The 20,894-nt window shown below is 39.6% G+C and overlaps 1 protein-coding gene across 6 annotated transcripts in view; it reads left to right on the plus strand.

Moving 5' to 3' along the window:
- LOC124125868 (serine/threonine-protein phosphatase 6 regulatory ankyrin repeat subunit C-like) overlaps positions 1 to 20,542 on the plus strand; it is a 32,622-nt gene extending 12,080 nt beyond the window's left edge. For 2 of the 6 annotated variants that reach the window (XM_048387742.1, XM_048387741.1), the window contains 2 exons: positions 6,336 to 6,365; positions 12,777 to 20,542. In XM_048387742.1, the coding sequence (XP_048243699.1) occupies positions 6,336 to 6,365; positions 12,777 to 20,263 (7,517 nt within the window). In that variant the 3' untranslated portion in view covers positions 20,264 to 20,542. Of the gene's footprint in view, positions 1 to 6,335; positions 6,679 to 12,776 lie in introns of those variants that run through there. The other 4 variants (XM_048387743.1, XM_048387744.1, XM_048387746.1 and 1 more) reach the window with 3 other exon arrangements.
- The last annotated feature ends 352 nt before the right edge of the window (positions 20,543 to 20,894 follow it).

The raw sequence follows: 20,894 nt of genomic DNA on the forward strand, positions 1-20,894 counted from the left end.
TGTTCTTTAGTGGCATTTCTCCTGTTAAGGCCTGAAGTGAGGTGTAGGAGGTGCCATGTTGGGTGCGTGTAATTAGTTTGACAGCCTGATATTGTATTGAGTCAAGTTTTTTAGATAGAGAGTTGTTTAGGGTGTTGTATATGGCGCAGCCGTAGTCTAGTTTTGATCTAATTAGTGATATGTAGAGAGAGAGGAGGGTATCTTTGGAGGCTCCCCAGTTAGAGCCAGTTAGGCATCTTAGGGTGTTTAGGTCTTTACTGCATTTAGTTGTTAGGTTTTGGATGTGAGCATCCCAGGTGAGATGTTCATCGAAAATAAGTCCTAAGAATTTGGTTTGTTTTTGAAATTTGATTGTTTGATTGTTTAGCTGGAGGATTGGGGAGGCGGGTTTCATGTTTTTTATGTTTGAATACTATTCCTGTTGTTTTTTCTGGGGTAAGAGAGAAGCCCCATTTGTCAGCCCATTGCTGTATTTTATTAAGAGATTTTTGGAGTAAATTTTGGGCCATTTTCATGCTTTTAGTGCGGATCCAGATGGCTCCATCATCCGCGAATTTTGATGTGTTTACTTTAGGGGATAGGCCCTCGAAAAGATCGTTTATCATTATATTGAAGAGGGTGGGGCTTAGGATACTGCCCTGTGGAGTGCCATTTTCTAGGGGACATTGGTCCGATAGAGTTTGGTCTATACCCACGGTTATTTTACGTTTGTTTAGGAAGTCCTGGATGTAGTTTATTATCTGACCTTTGAGTCCTATTTTTTAAAGTTTTTGTATTAGCCCATCGTGCCATACCATGTCGAAAGCTTTAGAGAAGTCTAAGAAGATGCCTGTGGTATATTGTTTATTTAGTTGTCCTGTCATAATATCTTGTTCTAGTCGGGCGAGGTTATCTAGGGTTGAGCAGCCAGGAGTGAAACAGCTTTGATCTTGGTTTATGATGTTATTTTGGGTTAAGTAATGTTGTAATCTATTTTTAGCCTTTGATTCCATTACTTTACATAAGTTTGAAGTTAGGGATATTGGTCTATATGAGTTAGCTTGATTAGCTGGTTTACTAGGTTTAGGGATTGGTATGACTAGGGCCTGTTTCCAGGGAGTAGGAACCTGTCCGTTTAGGTAGATGAGATTGTATAGTTTGAGTAGTGCCTGGAGTAGTTTTAGGGGGAGTTTTTTAATTATTTGGTAAGAAGTTAGGTCTAATCCTGGGGCTGTGCCCTTTTTCCTGTTTTGGATTACGTAGAGGAGCTCCTCCATTGTGTAGGGTTGATTTATTTCTAGATTGTTATTGTTTGGTTCTTTTGTGGGTTTGTTTTCTGTTTTAAGTTTATCTTGGAATTTTTGACTGAAGTTGATGTTACTGCTAACGGCCGAAAAGTGGTTGGCGAGATTATTTGCTTTTTGGGCGGGGTTGGTTGACTTGGTTTGAAAGTGAAGTGTTGGGTGGATTTGCAGTGGATGCACCAGGGTGTGCATGTGCCTGGGCAGTCTGTTTGTGCGCATTTTTTACATTTAGTTTTACGGTATGTGCATTGGGTGGCAGTGTGGTTGTATTTGAGGCACTTTGAACATTGCTTTACCTGCTTTATATAGGGTTTGACTTCTAAGTTGGTGTGGGCTCCGAAGGATATGTGTTTGGGGGCTTCAGGGAATTTAGCGGGTTTTTTTAAGTTGATTAAGTCCTCAGTTGTTTCCCTTGGGTTAACCCTAATTACGCCTCGTGTATATTGTTGCCAATTAAGTGTTTGTTTGATTACCGTGACGTGGAATATTTGAGTTATTTTATTTGCTGCATTGTTAGATTCTCGGTAAGGGAAGATTATCTGGTATCCTTTGTTGGCTTTTTTAATATTGTTGTAATTTATTTTTTCTCTTTTAAACCAAAGTCCTTTTTTATCTGCCGAAAGTTCTAGTGAGAGAGTGGTGCCTGAGCCTGCTGAGAAGAAGTAGAGGGCGAAGGTGGTGAGGAAGGCGGCCGGGGAGGTTGTGGGTGATGGAGGTGGAGTGGATGTGTCGATTTTGCGTTTTGGGGTGTTTTGAGGTGGCGAGTTAGCTGGTTTGGTGGGGGTGGTGTGTGTCGTGTTTTCGCCCTACTCGGTCGGGACGATGTTTTCGAGTGACCTCCCGGAAGTGTTGTGCGCTTCCGCAGGCGTGGGTGAGTAAGGAGCTGGAATGTCTGCGAGTGTGGCGTTGCGGGTGTCAGTCATGTTGTTTGGGTGTTGTGTTGGAGAGTTGGAGAGCTTGTGTTGTGGTGAGTGGTGGAAGAGCGGGAGTGGTGTTTTGGGGAGGTGAGTTGGTTTGTTGTTTTTACTGGGTGAGTTGTGTTTAGGAGGCGGAGGAGGTTGCGGTGGTTATTTGTTGTTGGTTTTAGTAGTAGGGTTTGGGAAATGGATTAGTTATTAAAGATTTATTTTGTTGCTGGAAGGCTAGGATTAGGTGAGACAAGTGGAAAGCGGGGATTAGGAGATATTTAGTCGAAGGAGTGGAGGTATGTGAGTGGTGGGCGTGGGTGGTGAGTAGGAAAGAGCGTGCGTTGTGTTTAGGAGAAGGGGGGGATTAGGTGTTTTTTGTTTTTAGGAGTTGGGTCAAAGGGTGTGTTTGAGTGGTGGGCGTGGGTAGTCAGTAGAAATGAGTGCGAGCTGTGTTAGGGAGATGGGGGAGGATAAGGTGTTGGTTATTTATAAGAGTTTGAGACGAAAAGGTGTGATTGAGTGTTGTTGTTTTTAAGGATTTAGGGGTTTTGTGATTAATTCGGTGAGAGTGATCTTAAGAGCATGTGAATAAGGATGAAAGGATAACGTGATAATTACCGATGATGGAGTTTCCTTGGCTGGCTATCAGGCAATGCTCTGTACTGGCTTGGGAAGTGTTGCTCGCTTGGAGTACAAACTGCAACTGATTGTCTGGCCAAGACTCGATTATTTACAGACCGCTGTCCTATAGCCGCAATATTGCTAGGTTCGGCGTTAAACAACAAACAAACAAACGGTGAGAGTGATTTTAAGAGTATGTGAATAAGGCTGAAAGGATAACGTGATAATTATAGATGTTGGAGTTCTCCTTGGCTGGCTATCAGGCAATGCTCTGTGCTGGCTTGGGAGGTGAAATGCTCGCTTGGAGTACAAGATTACCTTGAACTATTTTATTTAAGTAAATCTGTCATCACCTATATTAGAATAACATTCAGCAATTACTTCAATTAAGACTCATTAGGGATTAGCCCCCGTACAAGCTCGTCTATGAGGCATTAAGGATTAGCCCCCATACAAGCTCGTCTATAGTGCATTAAGGATTAGCCCCAACACAAGCTTGTCTATAGTGACACCATAATCTCTTTCAAAGCGTCCAGTAAATATGTTAACAAGATTAGTGCCAGTCCAACAGGATTAACAGGATTAAGTATCCCCCTCTGTCTAGCCATTCATTTAGCATAGGGCATAACCAATCGTGTATCAACCAATCATATTCCATTTTATTGTTCTAATTTTTGTTAAATACATACAGAAACCTCTTGTTAGAGAACCAAATTAAAAATCTTAAACAAAACTGCAAAACAATCAAATATCTTCACCCCTAAACTTAAAATACCCAAAATAGACACAACACTAGATAAATAAATAAATAAATAAACAAACCGACCCAAACATAGCTAAAACTACCACACTAGCATACATACACAAAAATTGGCCAAATTGGTGTCACATTTACACGGACGGATCCTCAGATCCGACCTCCAAACACAAAGGTTTCGGAGTCCATACCACACAACCAACTAAAACCACACAATCCTTCCGACTCCCAAACAACCAATCAATATTCACGGCAGAACTAATGGGCATGGCCTCAGCCCTCCATAATCAAGAATCCAAAAAACAAAAAAACAACCTAATACTTACCGACTCCCTAAGTGGACTGCAAGCCCTCCAAAACAAAAATACCAAAAACCGACCTAAATTAATAAATCAAATACTTAAAAGCTCCAACGACCTAACTAAGACAGGCAAACAAATAACTTTCTTGTGGATACCCGCCCACGTAGGAATATACGGTAATGAAAACGCCGATAAAGCAGCTAAACTATCCCTCAAAATCCCAGAAATAAGCTTAAACTTACCCATCTCAAAATCGGAAATTAAAAGTGTAAACAAGCAAAATATCACAAAAAATGGCATAACCTATATCTAAACTCAAATAGCCAAATCAAAAAAGTGCTCAGCAAACCACTAACCAAACCATAAATTCTCCATCCATCAAAAAAAATCGACAGAGTAATCACTTAACTCCAAACAGGACACACCAACCTAAATAACCACCTACATTTTTTTTTAAATCACACTACAGGTAACTGCCCACACTGCAAACAACTAGAAACCCCAGAACACGCACTCATCCACTGTACACACCACCTAACATATCGAACCGCATTACAAACCACCCTCAATCTAAACAAGGCTCTAACTCTAGAAGTAATACTAAACCCACAAAATCAACTAGAAAACTTCAAGGCCTTAGGCGTATTCTTAATAAAAACGGAACTAATAAAACGCATCTAAAAACACAATGACCTACCAAATAAAAATCACATAAACAAACAAACATCCACCATACCCAGCTCCCTTAGTTCTCCTCCCCAACCCCATCGGCATCTATTCCAAATCTCAAAATTCCCAAATTCTATATAAGCAACCCCTAAAACCCCCCTCTTGGGTTGCACAGACCACTTTCGCCCCGTTCGAAAACACATTAAATGGCCTGGCCAGGGGCCCGTGTGCGAAATACGCATCAATCGGAAAGCGCACGTTAAATCTCCAAAGTAGGTAAGTAAGTAAGTCTTGTTAGAGCAGAGAAGGGGTTTGACTCTCTTACCAATCAGACCTCTCTCCCACAGCCCAGAGGGTTGTACCGACTCTCTGTGGCACCCTCAGCTATTTTTCTAAGATATTGTAACTTGCTCATTGTTAATTGTTCTTGTAAATAAAATTGTATTTAGTCTCCTGTGACTCCAGCTCTTTGCTGACTAATTCCCCCAAGAAATCCAGCGCGCCATTTGGACGGTTTTGTTCATCACATAACAGTCCATGATAGAGCAATACAGGCCCTGTCGGCCTCTTGTTTATCTAGATCTACACACAATTATATTTAGTGTCCAGTGTTTATGTCATTTCAAGAACACGGTCTCATGCAAAAAAACCGCATGAACGTCAAATTGTGTTGTTCATACACTTATAAACGTCAATTTCGCAGTCATGTGACCAACCTTCCGTCCAATGGAAAAGTTGTCTATAGTGTAAACATTGAACTAAACAATCATAACCATGATATCTTCTGAATTAAAAGTCAACATCTCGGCATCTGGAGTATCTGCAAAATCACATGCCATAGTGTGTAAATTGCAAATTAGTGATAAAAAATAATATGAATGGATAACTGCAAAATCGGTTAAGACTCCAGATGTTTGAGAAATAGGGTAAGCATGTCCTGATCTATCGATGGTGAGTGGCACCACTGTTTTAATCAGCCGTCAAATCACTGGATGCCAATGACTCAACAAAATGGGCTTCAGTACAGCAAGGGCAAAATTGTGGAAACCCATTGACAGCGACGGGGAATCCCCTTAAATCCTTGCATTTGATTGGACGATGCTTACTATAACATTTCACCTTGCAAAATCTGTCTGCATGCGTAAAAGTATATGTAAAATTATGTAGTTTAGTATACAGCAATATGTGTATGTATTATTTTTGCAACAATAAAGTTCAGTTCATACACTCAAAACGTCAAAACCCTTCTTTTTCAGGCAAATTTCATATTATACAACAATTAATACTCCCTTCTTGTCATTCATGTTTCATGGTTTAAACCTACACTTATGTATTTGTTATTCACATGATGCTCAGTTAATGACTTTATCACAGGTATTATTTGTGGTGGAACTACTCAGATTACATGACGAACACTATGCAAAATATCTCAATAACGTTTACCCCTGCCTCTAAGGGTGTCAAGGATATGTAGCAATGAGTGGTTGCATTTGGAATTTCTCATTGTCTTGGGTAACTCATCAATCTAAGATTGGGTTATAAATCCAGGTCTCATGTGGTGAATTTATTTCATGTTATGCAACATGTACTGGCAGCGCAAGAGAGAAATGTTCAGTTCATCAAAGGATTAACTGATATGTTGATTGGTTAATGCACTGGTATTAGCACGGTGATTTTGGCAAAACGAAGTGTTTACATGTGTAGGTTTACTACAGCAGACATCAACTGGTCTTTAACTTGTTTAATGTACTTCTCTGGTCTGGTTTATATGACACAAGCTTTTCTTTTATTGCAGATACATGCCATCATCTTCAAGATCTTATTTGTGAGTATTTTCTGTATCCCTTAAAGTGTTTATTATTCTTTTGTCGAACATGTCAGGTTAAATTGTTTTCTTCAGTGTAAAAGTGTGGATAATCAACAAATAAATGTACATCGACAAATAAACAGCTGACACCTACAACCAGTCACCTAAATATTTGGAATCATTCAGCACACTTCATTCACATCAAACAATCAAATTTGTTGATGTAGGTTCCAGGACTATAATACACACAGTAAACACTTCAAGCACATTCATTCATCTGAAACGACATGTTATTTGTTAGAGAAGAGAATATATGGATGTCAACTTCTTTATTATGACGAACACAACATGTCAGAGAAAATGCTTACTCCTTCATCAGGTGAATGAATGCCTTACTTACTTATATTGGAGATTTAACGTGCGCTTTCCGACTGCAAGCGTATGTTGCACACGGGCCCGGCCAGGCCATTAAATGTGTTTCCGAAAAGGGGAAAAGTGAGTTTGTGCAACCCAGGAGGGGGGCTTTAAGGGTTGCTTATATAGTAATTTTGAGATTTGGAATGAATGCCAAGAGTGGGTGGAGGACGAACTAAGGGAGCTATGTGTGTTGGGTGGTTGTTAGATAAGGTAGTTTGGGTTTTAATATTTTATTTGGGGTTTAAATGCGACTAATTAGTCCTGTTTTAATTAGGTATATGCCTAAGGCTTTGAGTTTTTCCAATTTATTTTGTGGATTTAGGATTGATTCTAGTGTAAGTGCGGTTTTAAGATTTAGGGTGGTCTGTAGTGTTTGGTAGTGTGTGCAGTGAATGAGTACGTGTTCTGGTGTTTCTTGTCTTTTGCAATCAGGGCAGTTTCCTGTTGTGTGTAGATTAGCTATTTTACGGTGATTATTTAGTTTGGTGTGGCCTGTTTGTAGTTTAGGATTTTTTTGGATGGGTGTAGTATTTTTGGTTTATTTAGGTGTTTTTTTAGTACTTTCCTGATTTGGCTATTTGAGTTTTCGTATTATATTTTGCCATTTTTTGTTGATTTTTTGTTTAGTGACACTTTTGATTTCTGATTTTGAGCTGGGTAAGTTTAAGCTTATTTCTGGGAGTTTAAGGGATAATTTTGCTGCTTTATCTGCGTTTTCATTTCAAAAGATTCCTACGTGGGCGGGGATCCAAATGAACTCTATTTGTTTACCTGCCTTAGTTAAGTTGTTTGAGCTTTTGAGTATTTGATTTATTAGTTTGGGACGGTTATTAGTGTTTTTATTTTTGAGGGCTTGTAGTCCACTGAGGGAGTCGGTTAGGATGAGGATTTTTTGGTGTTTTTTAGATTGCTGATTGTGTAGTGCTGAGGCCATGCCCATGAGTTCGGCCGTGAATATGGATTGGTTGTTTGGGAGTTGGTAAGATTGGGTGTGTTTGGTTGGTTGTGTTTTGAGATCGGATCTGAGGATCCGTCTGTGTATATGTGACACCAATTTGGCCAATTTTCATGTATGTATGCTAGTGTGGTGGTTTTAGTGATGTTAGGATCGGTCTGTTTATTTAGTGTATCGGCTAGTGTAGTGTCTATTTTTGGTATTTTAAGTTTTGGAGTGAAGATATTGGATGATTTATTGTTTTGTTTAAGATTATTTATTTTGTCTTCATTTGGGTAATTGGTTATTCTTTGGGAAATTGGAGTAAGTAGTGGATTTTTCCGGGCTAGGGCTTGGTTTCGAGGGCTAAAATTGTTTTTTATTAAGTTTTCGATTAGAGGGTTTGATTGGGACGCGGCCCAGAAGTTTAGGGTAAGTTGTTCCCTACGTAGTTTAAGTGGCATTTCTCATGTTAAGGCCTGGGGTGAGGTGGAGGAGCTGCCATGTTGAGTTCGTGTGATTAGTTTTAGGGCCTGATACTGGATTGAGTCTAGTTTTTCAATGAGAGAGTTGTTTAAGGTGTCGTAAATGGCACTGCCATAGTCTAGTTTGGATCTAGTGATATATTGAGTGAGAGGAGGGTGTTTTTTAGGCCCCCCAGCCGGTTAGGCATCTTAACGTGTTTAGGTCTTTGCTGCATCTGGTTACTAGGTTTTTAATGTGAGCATCCCAGGTGAGATGTTCATCGAAGATTAATCCTAAGAATTTGGTTTGATTTTGAAATTTGATTGGTTTGTTGAATAGTTGGAGGTTTAGGGAGACAGGTTGTATATTTTTGTGTTTAAATACTATTCCTGTGGTTTTTCTGAGTTTAGGGAGAGATCTTTGTAGTAAGTTTTGGGCCATTTTAATGCTTTTAGTGCGGATCCAGAGGGCTCCATCATCCGCGAATTTTGATGTGTTTACTTTGGGGGATAGTCCCTTGAATAGATCGTTAATCATTATATTGCAGAGTGTCAGGTTTAGGATGCTGCCCTGGGGAGTGCCATTTTCTAGGGGACATTGGTCCGATAGCGTTTGGTCTATGCCCACGTTGATTTTGCGGTTTGTTAGGAAACTTTGCATGTAGTTAATTATTTGACCTTTAAGACCTATTTTTTGTAGTTTTTGTATTAGCCTGTTATGCCAAACCATGTCGAGCGCTTTGGAGAAGTCTAGAAAGATGCCTGTAGTATATTGTTTGTTAAGTTGGCCTGTTTTAATGTCCTGCTCTAGTTGGGCGAGGTAATCTAAGGTTGAGCGTCCAGGAGTGAAACTGCTTTGGTCTGGATTTATTATGTTGTTTTGTTCTAAGTAGTGTTGTAGCCTGTTTTTGCCACTGATTCCATTACTTTGCATAAGTTAGAAGTTAGTATGAATTAGCCTGGTCAGCTGGTTTATTTGGTTTGGGGATTGGTATGACCAGGGCTTGTTTCCAAGGTGATGGGACCTGTCCGTTTATATATATGAGGTTATAGAGTTTTAGAAGAGTTTGGAGTAGTTTTGGTGGTAGTTGTTCAATTATCTGGTATGAAGTAAGGTCTAAGCCTGGGGCTGTGCCCTTTTTCCTATTTTGTAGGACGTGGAGTAGTTCTTCCATTGTGAAATGGAGGTTAATTTCTAGGTTATTATCTTTTGGCTCTTTGGTAAATTTGGTTTCTGATTTTAGTTGTTCCTTGAATTTTTGGTTGAAGTTGCTGTTGCCACTGATGGCCGAGAAGTGATTTGCTCGGTTACTAGCCTTTTGAGTGGGGTTTGTTGAATTGTTTATGTTGGGAGTTTTTTTAATGACGTTTAATGCCCCTAATGGCGTGGATTTTGCGCCAAACTGTTCTGGCGTCTGTATGATGGTTAATTTCTTCGCAAATTTTTTTCCAGTCTCTAGTTTTAGCTGTTTTAACTAAGCTTTGTACTTTGTGATTTAGTTTGTGTGCTATTTTTAGGCGTTTGAAGTCACGTTTGGCTTTATTGAATGCGGATTTGCGTTTACGTCTAGTTTGTTCTATCTCCTCGTTCCACCAAGGAACCGAGGGTTTGCCTATGTTGGTTGTTTTGAAAGGAATGGAGTTTTAAGCTGCGTTTATTATATAGTCAGTTAGGTTTTTACAGTAGATTTCGGGGTCATTACTTTCTAGGTCAGCTGGGTTAGCATGGTTGCAAATTTCCTGAAATTTGTCCCAGTCGGCTTTGTTGTATTGAAATTTAGATTCCTGGTTTTGGGTTGGTGTTGGGATGTTTACATCTCCTATAGTTATATTTATGGGGAAGTGGTCACTACCTTGTGGTACTCCGTGTACTTCTCATTGAATACTTTGGGCTAAATCTGGGGTGCTTATGGTTAAGTCGATAGCCGACATTTTGTGGTGTATTTTGTCGTATCTAGTAGTTTGGTTGTTATTTAGTAGTATTAGGTCATTTTGTTCTATCCATTCTGAGATGAGTTTTCCGTGTTTATCTATTTTTTCTTCTATACCCCAGGTAGGGTGGTGGGCATTAAAGTCTCCTAGAAAGATTGTAGATTTATTGCCTATTTGGAGGAGGGTGTTTAAATCCTCAGGTTTGACCTGTTTTTCTACCCAGTGATATACATTTATGATATTAATTTTTTGGTTGTTATTTGTTTTTTGGATACTGTTTGCTTCTAGGTTTGGTGTGTTTATGAATGAATGCCATGAGGCAGAGAGCATATATATGTACATGTAAGGACAACAGAATTAATAAGATAACAAAAGGTGGAAAATAACAAAGGGTAGAAGCTAACAAAGGAAGCCAACAGATGATTAGCACTGATAGGTGATTAGCAATAGACAATTGAAGCCAACACTTAAGTTATCTTAGCTAAGTAATTGGTAATGGGTACTGGGCACTGGGCAAATCGGGGTGTAGGGGTCTGGTGTGGGTGGTAATTAGCACTGAAGCAAATTGTGGCCAGCTAGGTAATTAGCCCCGACAGAGATCAAAGCAATAAGTCCCAAGCACGAGGCAGATAGGTTCCCTGGTCACGGTTCATTGCTGGCTGGTGTCTCCTGGCGTCAATGGTTTCTTGTAGTTTTCTTTGTCGCCAGTTGTTGTTGTTGTTGTTGGTAGACAATACTTTGGTGGCTTCCCAAATGATGTTATGGTTTTTGTTTTTCACGATGTGTTCAGAAATAGCGGATTTCAGGTCGAGTTTGTTAACAGAGGTCCGATGTTCTTTGAGTCTTGTGTTGAGGGGTCTAAGGGTTTCTCTAATATATTGTAGGCCACAGTTGCAGGGTATCTGGTATATACATCCTCGGGAGTTGGGACTCGATCGCTCTGTTTTTGCCTCTGCCATTAGCTTGTAGATGGGTCTTGATTGACTTGCCACTAGAGAAGGTGACATCTATGCTGGCTTTGTTCTTGAAGAGGCGGGAAATCTGATGAGTGACGGGGCCTTGGTAGGGTATGGTGATCGATTCTGATAGGCGCCACCTGAAACCATCCACAGATAAAACAAGCTATCATCACCACCCTCACCTGACGTGCCAAATCCATTTGCCACCCTGATGCCCTCAGCAGTGAACTGGACTACTTCACTTCCCTCAACAGTTATCCTGCTCACCTAGTTTCCGAAACCATCCGTAAGACCCTCAAGAACTCCTACCCCAGGCCCAAACCAGCTCCATCACCTATCAGAATCACTCTCTGCCTCATGGCATTCATTCACCTGATAAGGAGTAAGCATATACTCCGAAATGTTCTGTTCCTCATAATAAAGAACGTCACGCCGAAGACCCAGGTTCGATTCCCGACATGGGTACAATGTGTGAAGCCCATTTCTGGTGTCCCCTGCCGTGATATTGCTGGAATATTGCTAAAAGCGGCGTAAAACCATACTCACTCACTCACAATAAAGAAGTTGACATCCATATATTCTCTTCCTTATGTGTATCACTTCTAAATGCCTTTCAAAGACCTGATGTTATTTGTTGGCTGCCAACATCTAACACTTCGTGCTAATGCTGCTGGAAAGACAAGTGAGGAAAAGAACCCTAAAGTACTGTCGAAAATGCTAGAAATGTGCTTACTGACTTCATTTAACAAATTCAGATCACAGGGTTATGTAAATGGCATATATCAAAATATTTCAAATCTACCTAATCTAGCCTATCCTGACACTGCGATTAACCTAAAATGGTACTTTCACAGGTAAAATAATGATAAACAGAAAATATTTGTGTGTTGTCATGCATATGTGACACTTTGCATTTCTGTTAGAAATGTGTAATATGCACAAGAAAATGCGGACTGTCACATGCGGCCTTAGTAAGGGGTGTGTACATAGATTACTTACAGATTGGTCTGGATGTTGGTCAGGAGGTGCTAATTGGAGCAGGGTGCTTAACATGCTTGATTTAGTGAATACGGTACATTAAACAATTTAAGTTGTAGCAGTATCACGAGGGATACATGTGGTTTTATGCGTCCCACATTTGATTTTATACCAAGAGCTGGAGGCAAGTGGTATAAAACCTAAAGAGGGACCATAAAACCACATGTACAAATCATGATCCTGCTGCAACCAATATTTCTTACTGACATGGCTTCAAGTTACATTGTAAAAGAATTCAAACAAATTCAAAATTGATAGAAATCAGCTGTCGATTGAGCTGAAGTTAGCTTGTAAATGACTTGTTAAAAGCATCAAGCGTTTTGTTTTGAAGTGGACTATAAGGGATTTATTCTCCTGCTGAGAAATTATTTCCCTCCAAAGCGGGTTATACAGTATTTTATCAAGATCACATGGACCAATCAGTTTCTCATCATTCTGACATGGAGGTATGATCAATTATTTTATCAAGATCACAGGAACTAATCATTCTGAGATGAAGGTATGATAATGGGCTGTATTACATGAGGTAAATAACATGTACAGACAAGCAGCTGTAAACATACTTTACATCAAGTACATATTATGTGCAGACCAAACTATGACAATGCATGGTTTTATGTTACATTATATTCCAGTTTAACTACAGTAACATGTGAATGCATTGTAGCAATTGTTTGGTTTTCAGGTGAAACAGGACTAATGATTAACTCAATGGATGCCAGCAAGCACGTGTCAACACACGCAGAGGGTGCTGCCTACAAGCGTCTGCTGGAACAAGGCTGTGTGGTCATCAGGGGGAGATCAGGATCTGGGAAATCCCACATGGGATACACTCTGTTACAGAGGGCATCGAAGCAGTTCCCACGGACACCAGTAAAGATCTCATCACCTGATGAATGGAACTATTTACCCAAATCAAGTAATCCTAAATCTGATGTTACTATTGACAAATACATTGTCATGATTGATGATATTTTCGGATCTACTAATCTGATCCAACACAATTTGGACCAGTGGAGACAGAAATTTGACCTTGTGTGGCCTCAGGTGGAATCTGGACAAATCTGGTTAGTGATAACAACAAGACCAGAAATAATTACCCTGGCAGGATCAAGCTTTCATAGGTATAACATATTTACATCTTCAGGAAGTATCCTTTTGGATGAAAAATTACACTGTCTCACAAAGGACGAAAAATTGGATTTTTTGGACAAACTGTGTGGAAAATATATAGCATATGAGGAAAGAATTGGGATAGCAAAGACAGACACTGCTCTGGGCTTTCCACAATGTTGTATATATTTTGCTTCTCATAAACACATACAGGAAAGAGGCTTAGTCTTTTTCCTCAATCCCTTTGAATTTATCAAACAAGAGATTGATTCTGTGAAAAGGAGTCAACGAGGTAGCTATTGTGTGTTGCTCATGGTTCTGGCATATGATGGATGGCTTCCAAAAGGACTTGTGAAAACAATTAGTCCTCCTGAAGAGTTTACAAGTCGATGTAAACAAATGATGAAAGCTTCTGGTTTGAAGGAGGAACCAAATATGAAGGATATTCTTCAATCTTTATGTGGTGTTTACCTGGTCAGCGATGGGACTGGTTATCAGTTCTCACACAGGTCAATACATGATGTCTTGTTTGTGGATTTATGTGAGTCATACCCTGATTTGGGAATAGACTTGAGCACGCCATCTATGTTAGTTGAATATGTTCGAACTACAGATTGTAGATGTGATATGCTAAATGTGGTTGTTTTGGATAAAGAATATTATCCAAAACTGGCAAACAAACTGAGAGAATATCTGTCGGACGACGACAGTCGATACATTGTATTGGACCACCCTTCACTTAACGATGAAAACATTGTAATGCTTTTTAGAGGATGGAATATTAGCATGGTACCATTGCGAGTGGAAAAGAATTTGTTGAAGTTTTATATGGACTATGAATTTTCTACTTTCTGTAATGTATGTGAAATCTCTGTTTCTGATATGTCAGACATCAATCACATTAGGTATAGTTATTTTCTCTCTTATGCCATAATGTCAGGTATGACAAAGTTTGCTGAACACATCATTCACAAAGTCAGTACTGCCACTGATGCTGAAAACCAGTCTATGCTTGACGAAGCCTTAGTGTGTGCTGTGTACATGGGCCAAAACCGTGTAGTTGACGTATTGCTCAGAAAAGGAGCACAACCATCACAGATATGTCTTGATGTTCTCAGTGCTTCACCAGAAATGAATTTTAAAAATTCCTCAAAGTTGGTAAAAATGATCAAACCAACACCGGATCACCTGAAACATGTTTTCGCAAGTGTAGTTCTGCATTGCAATGTAACTTTCCTCAGAATTATCATTAAAATGTGCCCTGAAATATTGGAAAATCCCAAAGATACTTACAGCCAAGCCATTTTAGGTCTTTGTACAATTCTAAATGGAAATGTTGCATCCAAAACATTTTACATTGTCAAGCTAAACAACAAATTACATGAAGATATATCCAGGACATTTTCCAGAGCTGTTGATCTTATGTCACTTCTTCACAAGGCAGGGGGAATCATGGATATCGATGAAATGTTTACTCTCGCAACTCAAAAATACGCCCCAGATACATTGATAGAATTTATCCGTGTGGGTTTTCAGATTCCCCCTGCTCATCATGATGATATACAATCCAGTGTGTGTCACAGTAAGAAGTTCCATCAACTATTAGAATCTTTGATCGACAAACTAGCTCCAGTACAAATAAAAGCCAGAACTGTGAAAACTCTTCTGCATAAAGCAGCATGGAGTCAGTGCAAGATATGTATCAAGATGTTGATTTCAGATGTGGAAGAAACTGACAGTGACGGTAACACAGCTTTACACTGCATGATAAAATCTGATGAAAATCATGACCATGAAGTGTTAGAATTATTAATAGAAAAGACCAATCACAGACACATAAAGAACAAAAGTGGTGAGTTACCTCTCCACATTGCAGCAAGAAGGCAGTGTCAGGAGTGTATCAGTCATTTGCTCATGGAGGCTGATGTAAGTAAGGATCATGCAGGTAATCCTGTTCACTGTACATTTGATGAAGGAGCTTCATACCATAGAGATGAATCACGTGAACATGTCTTCCATGTTGGGAAAGGGTCAGATGTGATTATGAGACAGACAAAGACACCATGTATAGAACGTGGGGAACTGTTGCAACCAATATCTGATATAAATGATCAGGATGAGGCGGGGAACACTGCACTGCACTATCTGCATCCTGATAAAAGCTATTATCCGACCAAAGTTGAACATTTTTGCCAAGAAACGTGTCATCTCTTTCTTGACAATGGGGCAGATGTGCACATAAAGAACAAGGGTGGAAAGACAGCTCTGCACTTGGCAGCAAAGGCAAATTGTGAAAGATGTGTGAAAATATTGCTCCCAATATCTGATATAAATGATCAGGATGAGGTGGGGAACACTGCACTGCACTATCTCATTCACAATGAATCATATCATTATCGAATGAATGAATGTTTAGACCATGAAACATATCAGCTCTTTCTTGACAGTGGGGCAGATGTGCAGATAAAGAACAATGAAGGAAAGACAGCTCTGCACTTGGCAGCAAAGGCAAATTGTGAAAGATGTGCGAAATATTTGCTCCCAATATCTGATATAAATGATCAGGATGAGTTGGGGAACACTGCACTGCACTATCTCATTCACAATGAATCATATCATTATGGAATGAATGAATGTTTAGCCCATGAAACATATCAGCTCTTTCTTGACAGTGGGGCAGATGTGCACATAAAGAACAAGGAAGGAAAGACAGCTCTGCACTTGGCAGCAAAGGCACATTGTAAAAACTGTGTGGAAATGTTGCTCCCAATATCTGATATAAATGATCAGGATGAGGTGGGGAACAATGCACTGCACTATCTCATTCACAATGAATCATATCATTATGGAAGGAATGAATGTTTAGCCCATGAAACATATCAGCTCTTTCTTGATAATGGGGCAGATGTGCACATAAAGAACAAGGAAGGAAAGACAGCTCTGCACTTGGCAGCAAAGGCAAATTGTAAAAACTGTGTGGAAATGTTGCTCCCAATGTCTCATATAAATGATCAGGATGAGGTGGGGGACACTGTACTGCACTATCTGCATCATTATCAAAGCTATTATCCGACCAAAGTTAAACGTTTTTGCCATGAAACATATCAGCTCTTTCTTGACAACGGGGCAGATGTGACCATCAAGGACAAGAAAGGACAGACAGCTCTGCACTTGGCAGCAAAGGCAAATTGTAAAAACTGTGTGGAAATGTTGCTCCCAATGTCTGATATAAATGATCAGGATGAGTTGGGGAACACTGCACTGCACTCTCTGCATCATTATCAAATTGATGAACTGATCATAGTTGAACGTGTTTGCCAAGAAACGTGTCAGATCTTTCTTGATAATGGGGCAGATGTGCACATAAAGAACAAGGAAGGAAAGACAGCTCTGCACTTGGCAGCAAAGGCAAATTGTAAAAACTGTGTGGAAATGTTGTTACCAATGTTTGATATAAATGATCAAGATGAGGTGGGGAACACTGCACTGCACTATCTCATTCACAATGTATCATATTTTGATGGAAGTAATGAATGTTTAGACCATGAAACATATCAGCTCTTTCTTGACAATGGGGCAGATGTGCACATAAAGAACAAGGAAGGAAAGACAGCTCTGCACTCGGCAGCAAAGGCAAATTGTAAAAAGTGTGTGGAAATGTTGCTCCCAATGTCTGATATAAATGATCAGGATGAGTTGGGGAACACTGCACTGCACTATCTGAATCATTATCAAAGTTATGGTCTGACCAAAGTTGATCGTGTTTGCCAAGAAACGTGTCAGATCTTTCTTGATAATGGGGCAGATGTGCACATAAAGAACAAGGACGGAAAGACAGCTCTGCACTTGGCAGCAAAGGCAAATTGTAAAATCTGTGTGGAAATGTTGTTACCAATGTCTCATATAAATGATCAGGATGAGGTGGGGAACACTGCACTGTACTATCTGAATCATTATCGAAGTTATTATCTGACCAAAATTGAACGTGTTTGCCAAGAAATGTGTCAGATCTTTCTTGATAATGGGGCAGATGTGCATATAAAGAACAAGGAAGGAAAGACATCTCTGCACTTTGCAGCAAAGGCAAATTGTACAAAGTGTGTGGAAATGTTGTTACCAATGTTAGATATAAATGAACAGGATTGGGCGGGGGACACTGAACTGCACTATCTCATGCACAATGAATCATATTTTGATGGAAGGAATGAATGTTTAGACCATGAAACATATCAGCTCTTTCTTGATAATGGGGCAGATGTGCACATAAAGAACAAGAAAGTAAAGACAGCTCTGCACTTGGCAGCAAAGGCAAGTTGTAAAAACTGTGTGGAAATGTTGCTGCCAATGTCTGATTTAAATGAACAGGATTGGGCGGGGAACACTGCACTGCACTATCTCATTCACAAAGTATCATATTTTGATGAAAGGAAGGAATGTTTAGACCATGAAACGTATCAGCTCTTTCTTGATAATGGGGCAGATGTGCACAAAAAGAACAAGGAAGGAAAGACAGCTCTGCACTTTGCAGCAAAGGCAAATTGTGAAAGATGTGTGAAAATGTTGCTGCCAATGTCTGATGTAAATGATAAGGATGAGGCGGGGAACACTGCACTGCACTATCTCATTCACAAAGTATCATATTTTTATGAATTATATCATTATGGAAAGGAGGAATGTTTAGGCCATGAAACATATCAGCTCTTTCTTGACATCGGGGCAGATGTGACCATGACGGACAGCGAAGGAAAGACAGCTCTGCACTTGGCAGCAAAGGCAAATTGTAAAAGATGTGTGAAAATGTTGCTGCCAATGTCTGATATAAATGATAAGGATGAGGCGGGGAACACTGCACTGCACTATCTCATTTACAATGAATCATATTATAAGGGAATGAATGAATGTTTAGCCCATGAAACATATCAGCTCTTTCTTGACAACGGGGCAGATGTGACCATCAAGGACAAGAAAGGACAGACAGGTCTGCTCCTGGCGGCTATGGCAAATTGTGAAAGATGTGTGAAAATATTGCTCCCAATATCTGATATAAATGATCAGGATGAGTTGGGGAACACTGCACTGCACTATCTCATTCACAATGTATCATATCGTTGTGGAAGGAAGGACTGTTTAGACCATGACACATATCAGCTCTTTCTTGACAATGGGGCAGATGTCAACATAAAGAACAAGGAAGGAAAGACAGCTCTGCACTTGGCAGCAAAGGCAAATTGTGAAAGATGTGTGAAAATATTGCTCCCAATATCTGATATAAATGATCAGGATGAGGTGGGGAACACTGCACTGCACTATCTCATTCACAAAGAATCATATCAATATGTATGGAATACATGTTTAGCCCATGAAACATATCAGCTCTTTCTTGATAATGGGGCAGATGTACACATACAGAACAAGGAAGGACAGACAGTTCTGTCTACAGCAACTTGGGCACATTGTAAAAACTGTGTGGAAATGTTGCTGCCAGTGTTAGATATAAATGATCAGGATAAGGTTGGGGACACTGCACTGCACTTTCTGCATCATTATCAAAGTTATCATCTGACCAAAGTTGAACGTGTTTGCCAAGAAATGTGTCAGCTCTTTCTTGCCAATAGGGCAGATGTGCACGTAAAAAACAAGGAAGGAAAGACATATCTGCACTTGGCAGCAAAGGCAAATTGTAAAAAGTGTGTGGAAATGTTGTTACCAATGTTTGATATAAATGATCAAGATCAGGCGGGGAACACTGCACTGCACTATCTCATTCACAATGTATCATATTTTGATGGAAGTAATGAATGTTTAGACCATGAAACATATCAGCTCTTTCTTGACAACGGCGCAGATGTGCACATAAAGAACAATGAAGGAAAGACAGCTCTGCACTTGGCAGTAAAGGCAAATTGTGAAAGATGTGTGAAAATATTGCTCCCAATATCTGATATAAATGATCAGGATGAGTTGGGGAACACTGCACTGCACTATCTCATTCACAATGTATCATATCGTTGTGGAAGGAAGGACTGTTTAGACCATACCACATATCAGCTCTTTCTTGACAATGGGGCAGATGTCAACATAAAGAACAAGGAAGGAAAGACAGCTCTGCACTTGGCAGCAAAGGCAAATTGTGAAAGATGTGTGAAAATATTGCTCCCAATATCTGATATAAATGATCAGGATGAGGTGGGGAACACTGCACTGCACTATCTCATTCACAATGAATCATATCAATATGTATGGAATACATGTTTAGTCCATGAAACATATCAGCTCTTTCTTGACAGTGGGTTGGATGTGCACATAAAGAACAATGAAGGAAAGACAGCTCTGCACGTGGCAGCAAAGGCAAAATGTGAAAGATGTGTGAAAATGTTGCTCCCAAAATCTGATATAAATTATCAGGATGAGTTGGGGAACACTGCACTGCACTATCTCATTCACTATGAATCATATGATTATGGAAGGAATGAATGTTTAGCCCATGAAACATATAAGCTCTTTCTTGACAGTGGGGCAGATGTGCACATGAAGAATAAGGAAGGAGAGACAGCTCTGCACTTGGCAGCTCTGGCTAATTGTAAAAACTGTGTGGAAAAGTTGCTCACAATATCTGATATAAATGATCAGGATGAGGTGGGGAACACTGCACTGCACTATGTCATTCACAATGAATCACATCATTATGGAAGGAATGAATGTTTAGACCATGACACATATCAGCTCTTTCTTGACAGTGGGGCAGATGTGCACATAAAGAACAAGGAAGGAACGACAGCTCTGCACTTGGCAGCAAAGGCAAATTGTGAAAGATGTGTGAAAATATTTCTCCCAATGTCTGATGTAAATGATCAGGATGAGTTGGGGAACACTGCACTGCACTATCTCATTCACAATGAAACCTATTATTATGTATGGAATAAATGTTTAGCCCATGAAATATATCAGCTCTTTCTTGACAGTGGGTTAGATGTGCACATAAAGAACAAGGAAGGAAAGACAGCTCTGCACTTGGCAGCAAAGGGAAATTGTGAAACATGTTTTGCTACCATTGTCTGATAAATGATCAGGATGGGGAACACTACACTATCTAAGTTGCAGTGCATCATTGTTTGTGGAAGGCTTAAACATTCAGACCATGAAACATGTCATCTCTTTCTTGACAAGGGGCAGATGTACACACCAGGTCAAGAAAAAACCCAGACAATTCATGTGGCAGCAGAGGCAATAATTATTTGGCATTTCCTGCTGTTCATATCACAGAAGCAAGACAAGCGGGTGAAATTTGTTTGACGGGAAAGTAAACAAAATTTCTCTAGACAGTCGTATATATATATATATATATATATATATATATATATATATATATATATATATATATATATATATATATATTCTATCTTTATGAAATGAAACTGTCATCACTGGTGCAGAGGGGGTTTGGAGAAAAACCACAGCTCATAATTGTGTATAAATAAGAAACTCAGCCTCCATCTGCTTGAAAAAATATAACTCAGCCTCAATAAAATAGTCCTGACCGCAATATGGCTGTGCTAATCAATACAGAGTATATCGTGAGCAAAGCCATAATCTTTGACAGTGAGAAATGACCATGAGAAACAGTATGCCTGTAACTGCATTTATTAATAATCATTTCAAATCTTTCATTTCAAAAGGCCATAAACAATTG

The sequence above is a fragment of the Haliotis rufescens genome, unplaced genomic scaffold, assembly GCF_023055435.1.
Source record: "Haliotis rufescens isolate VD_foot unplaced genomic scaffold, xgHalRufe1.0.p SCAF_7, whole genome shotgun sequence".
Classification (NCBI taxonomy): domain Eukaryota; kingdom Metazoa; phylum Mollusca; class Gastropoda; order Lepetellida; family Haliotidae; genus Haliotis; species Haliotis rufescens.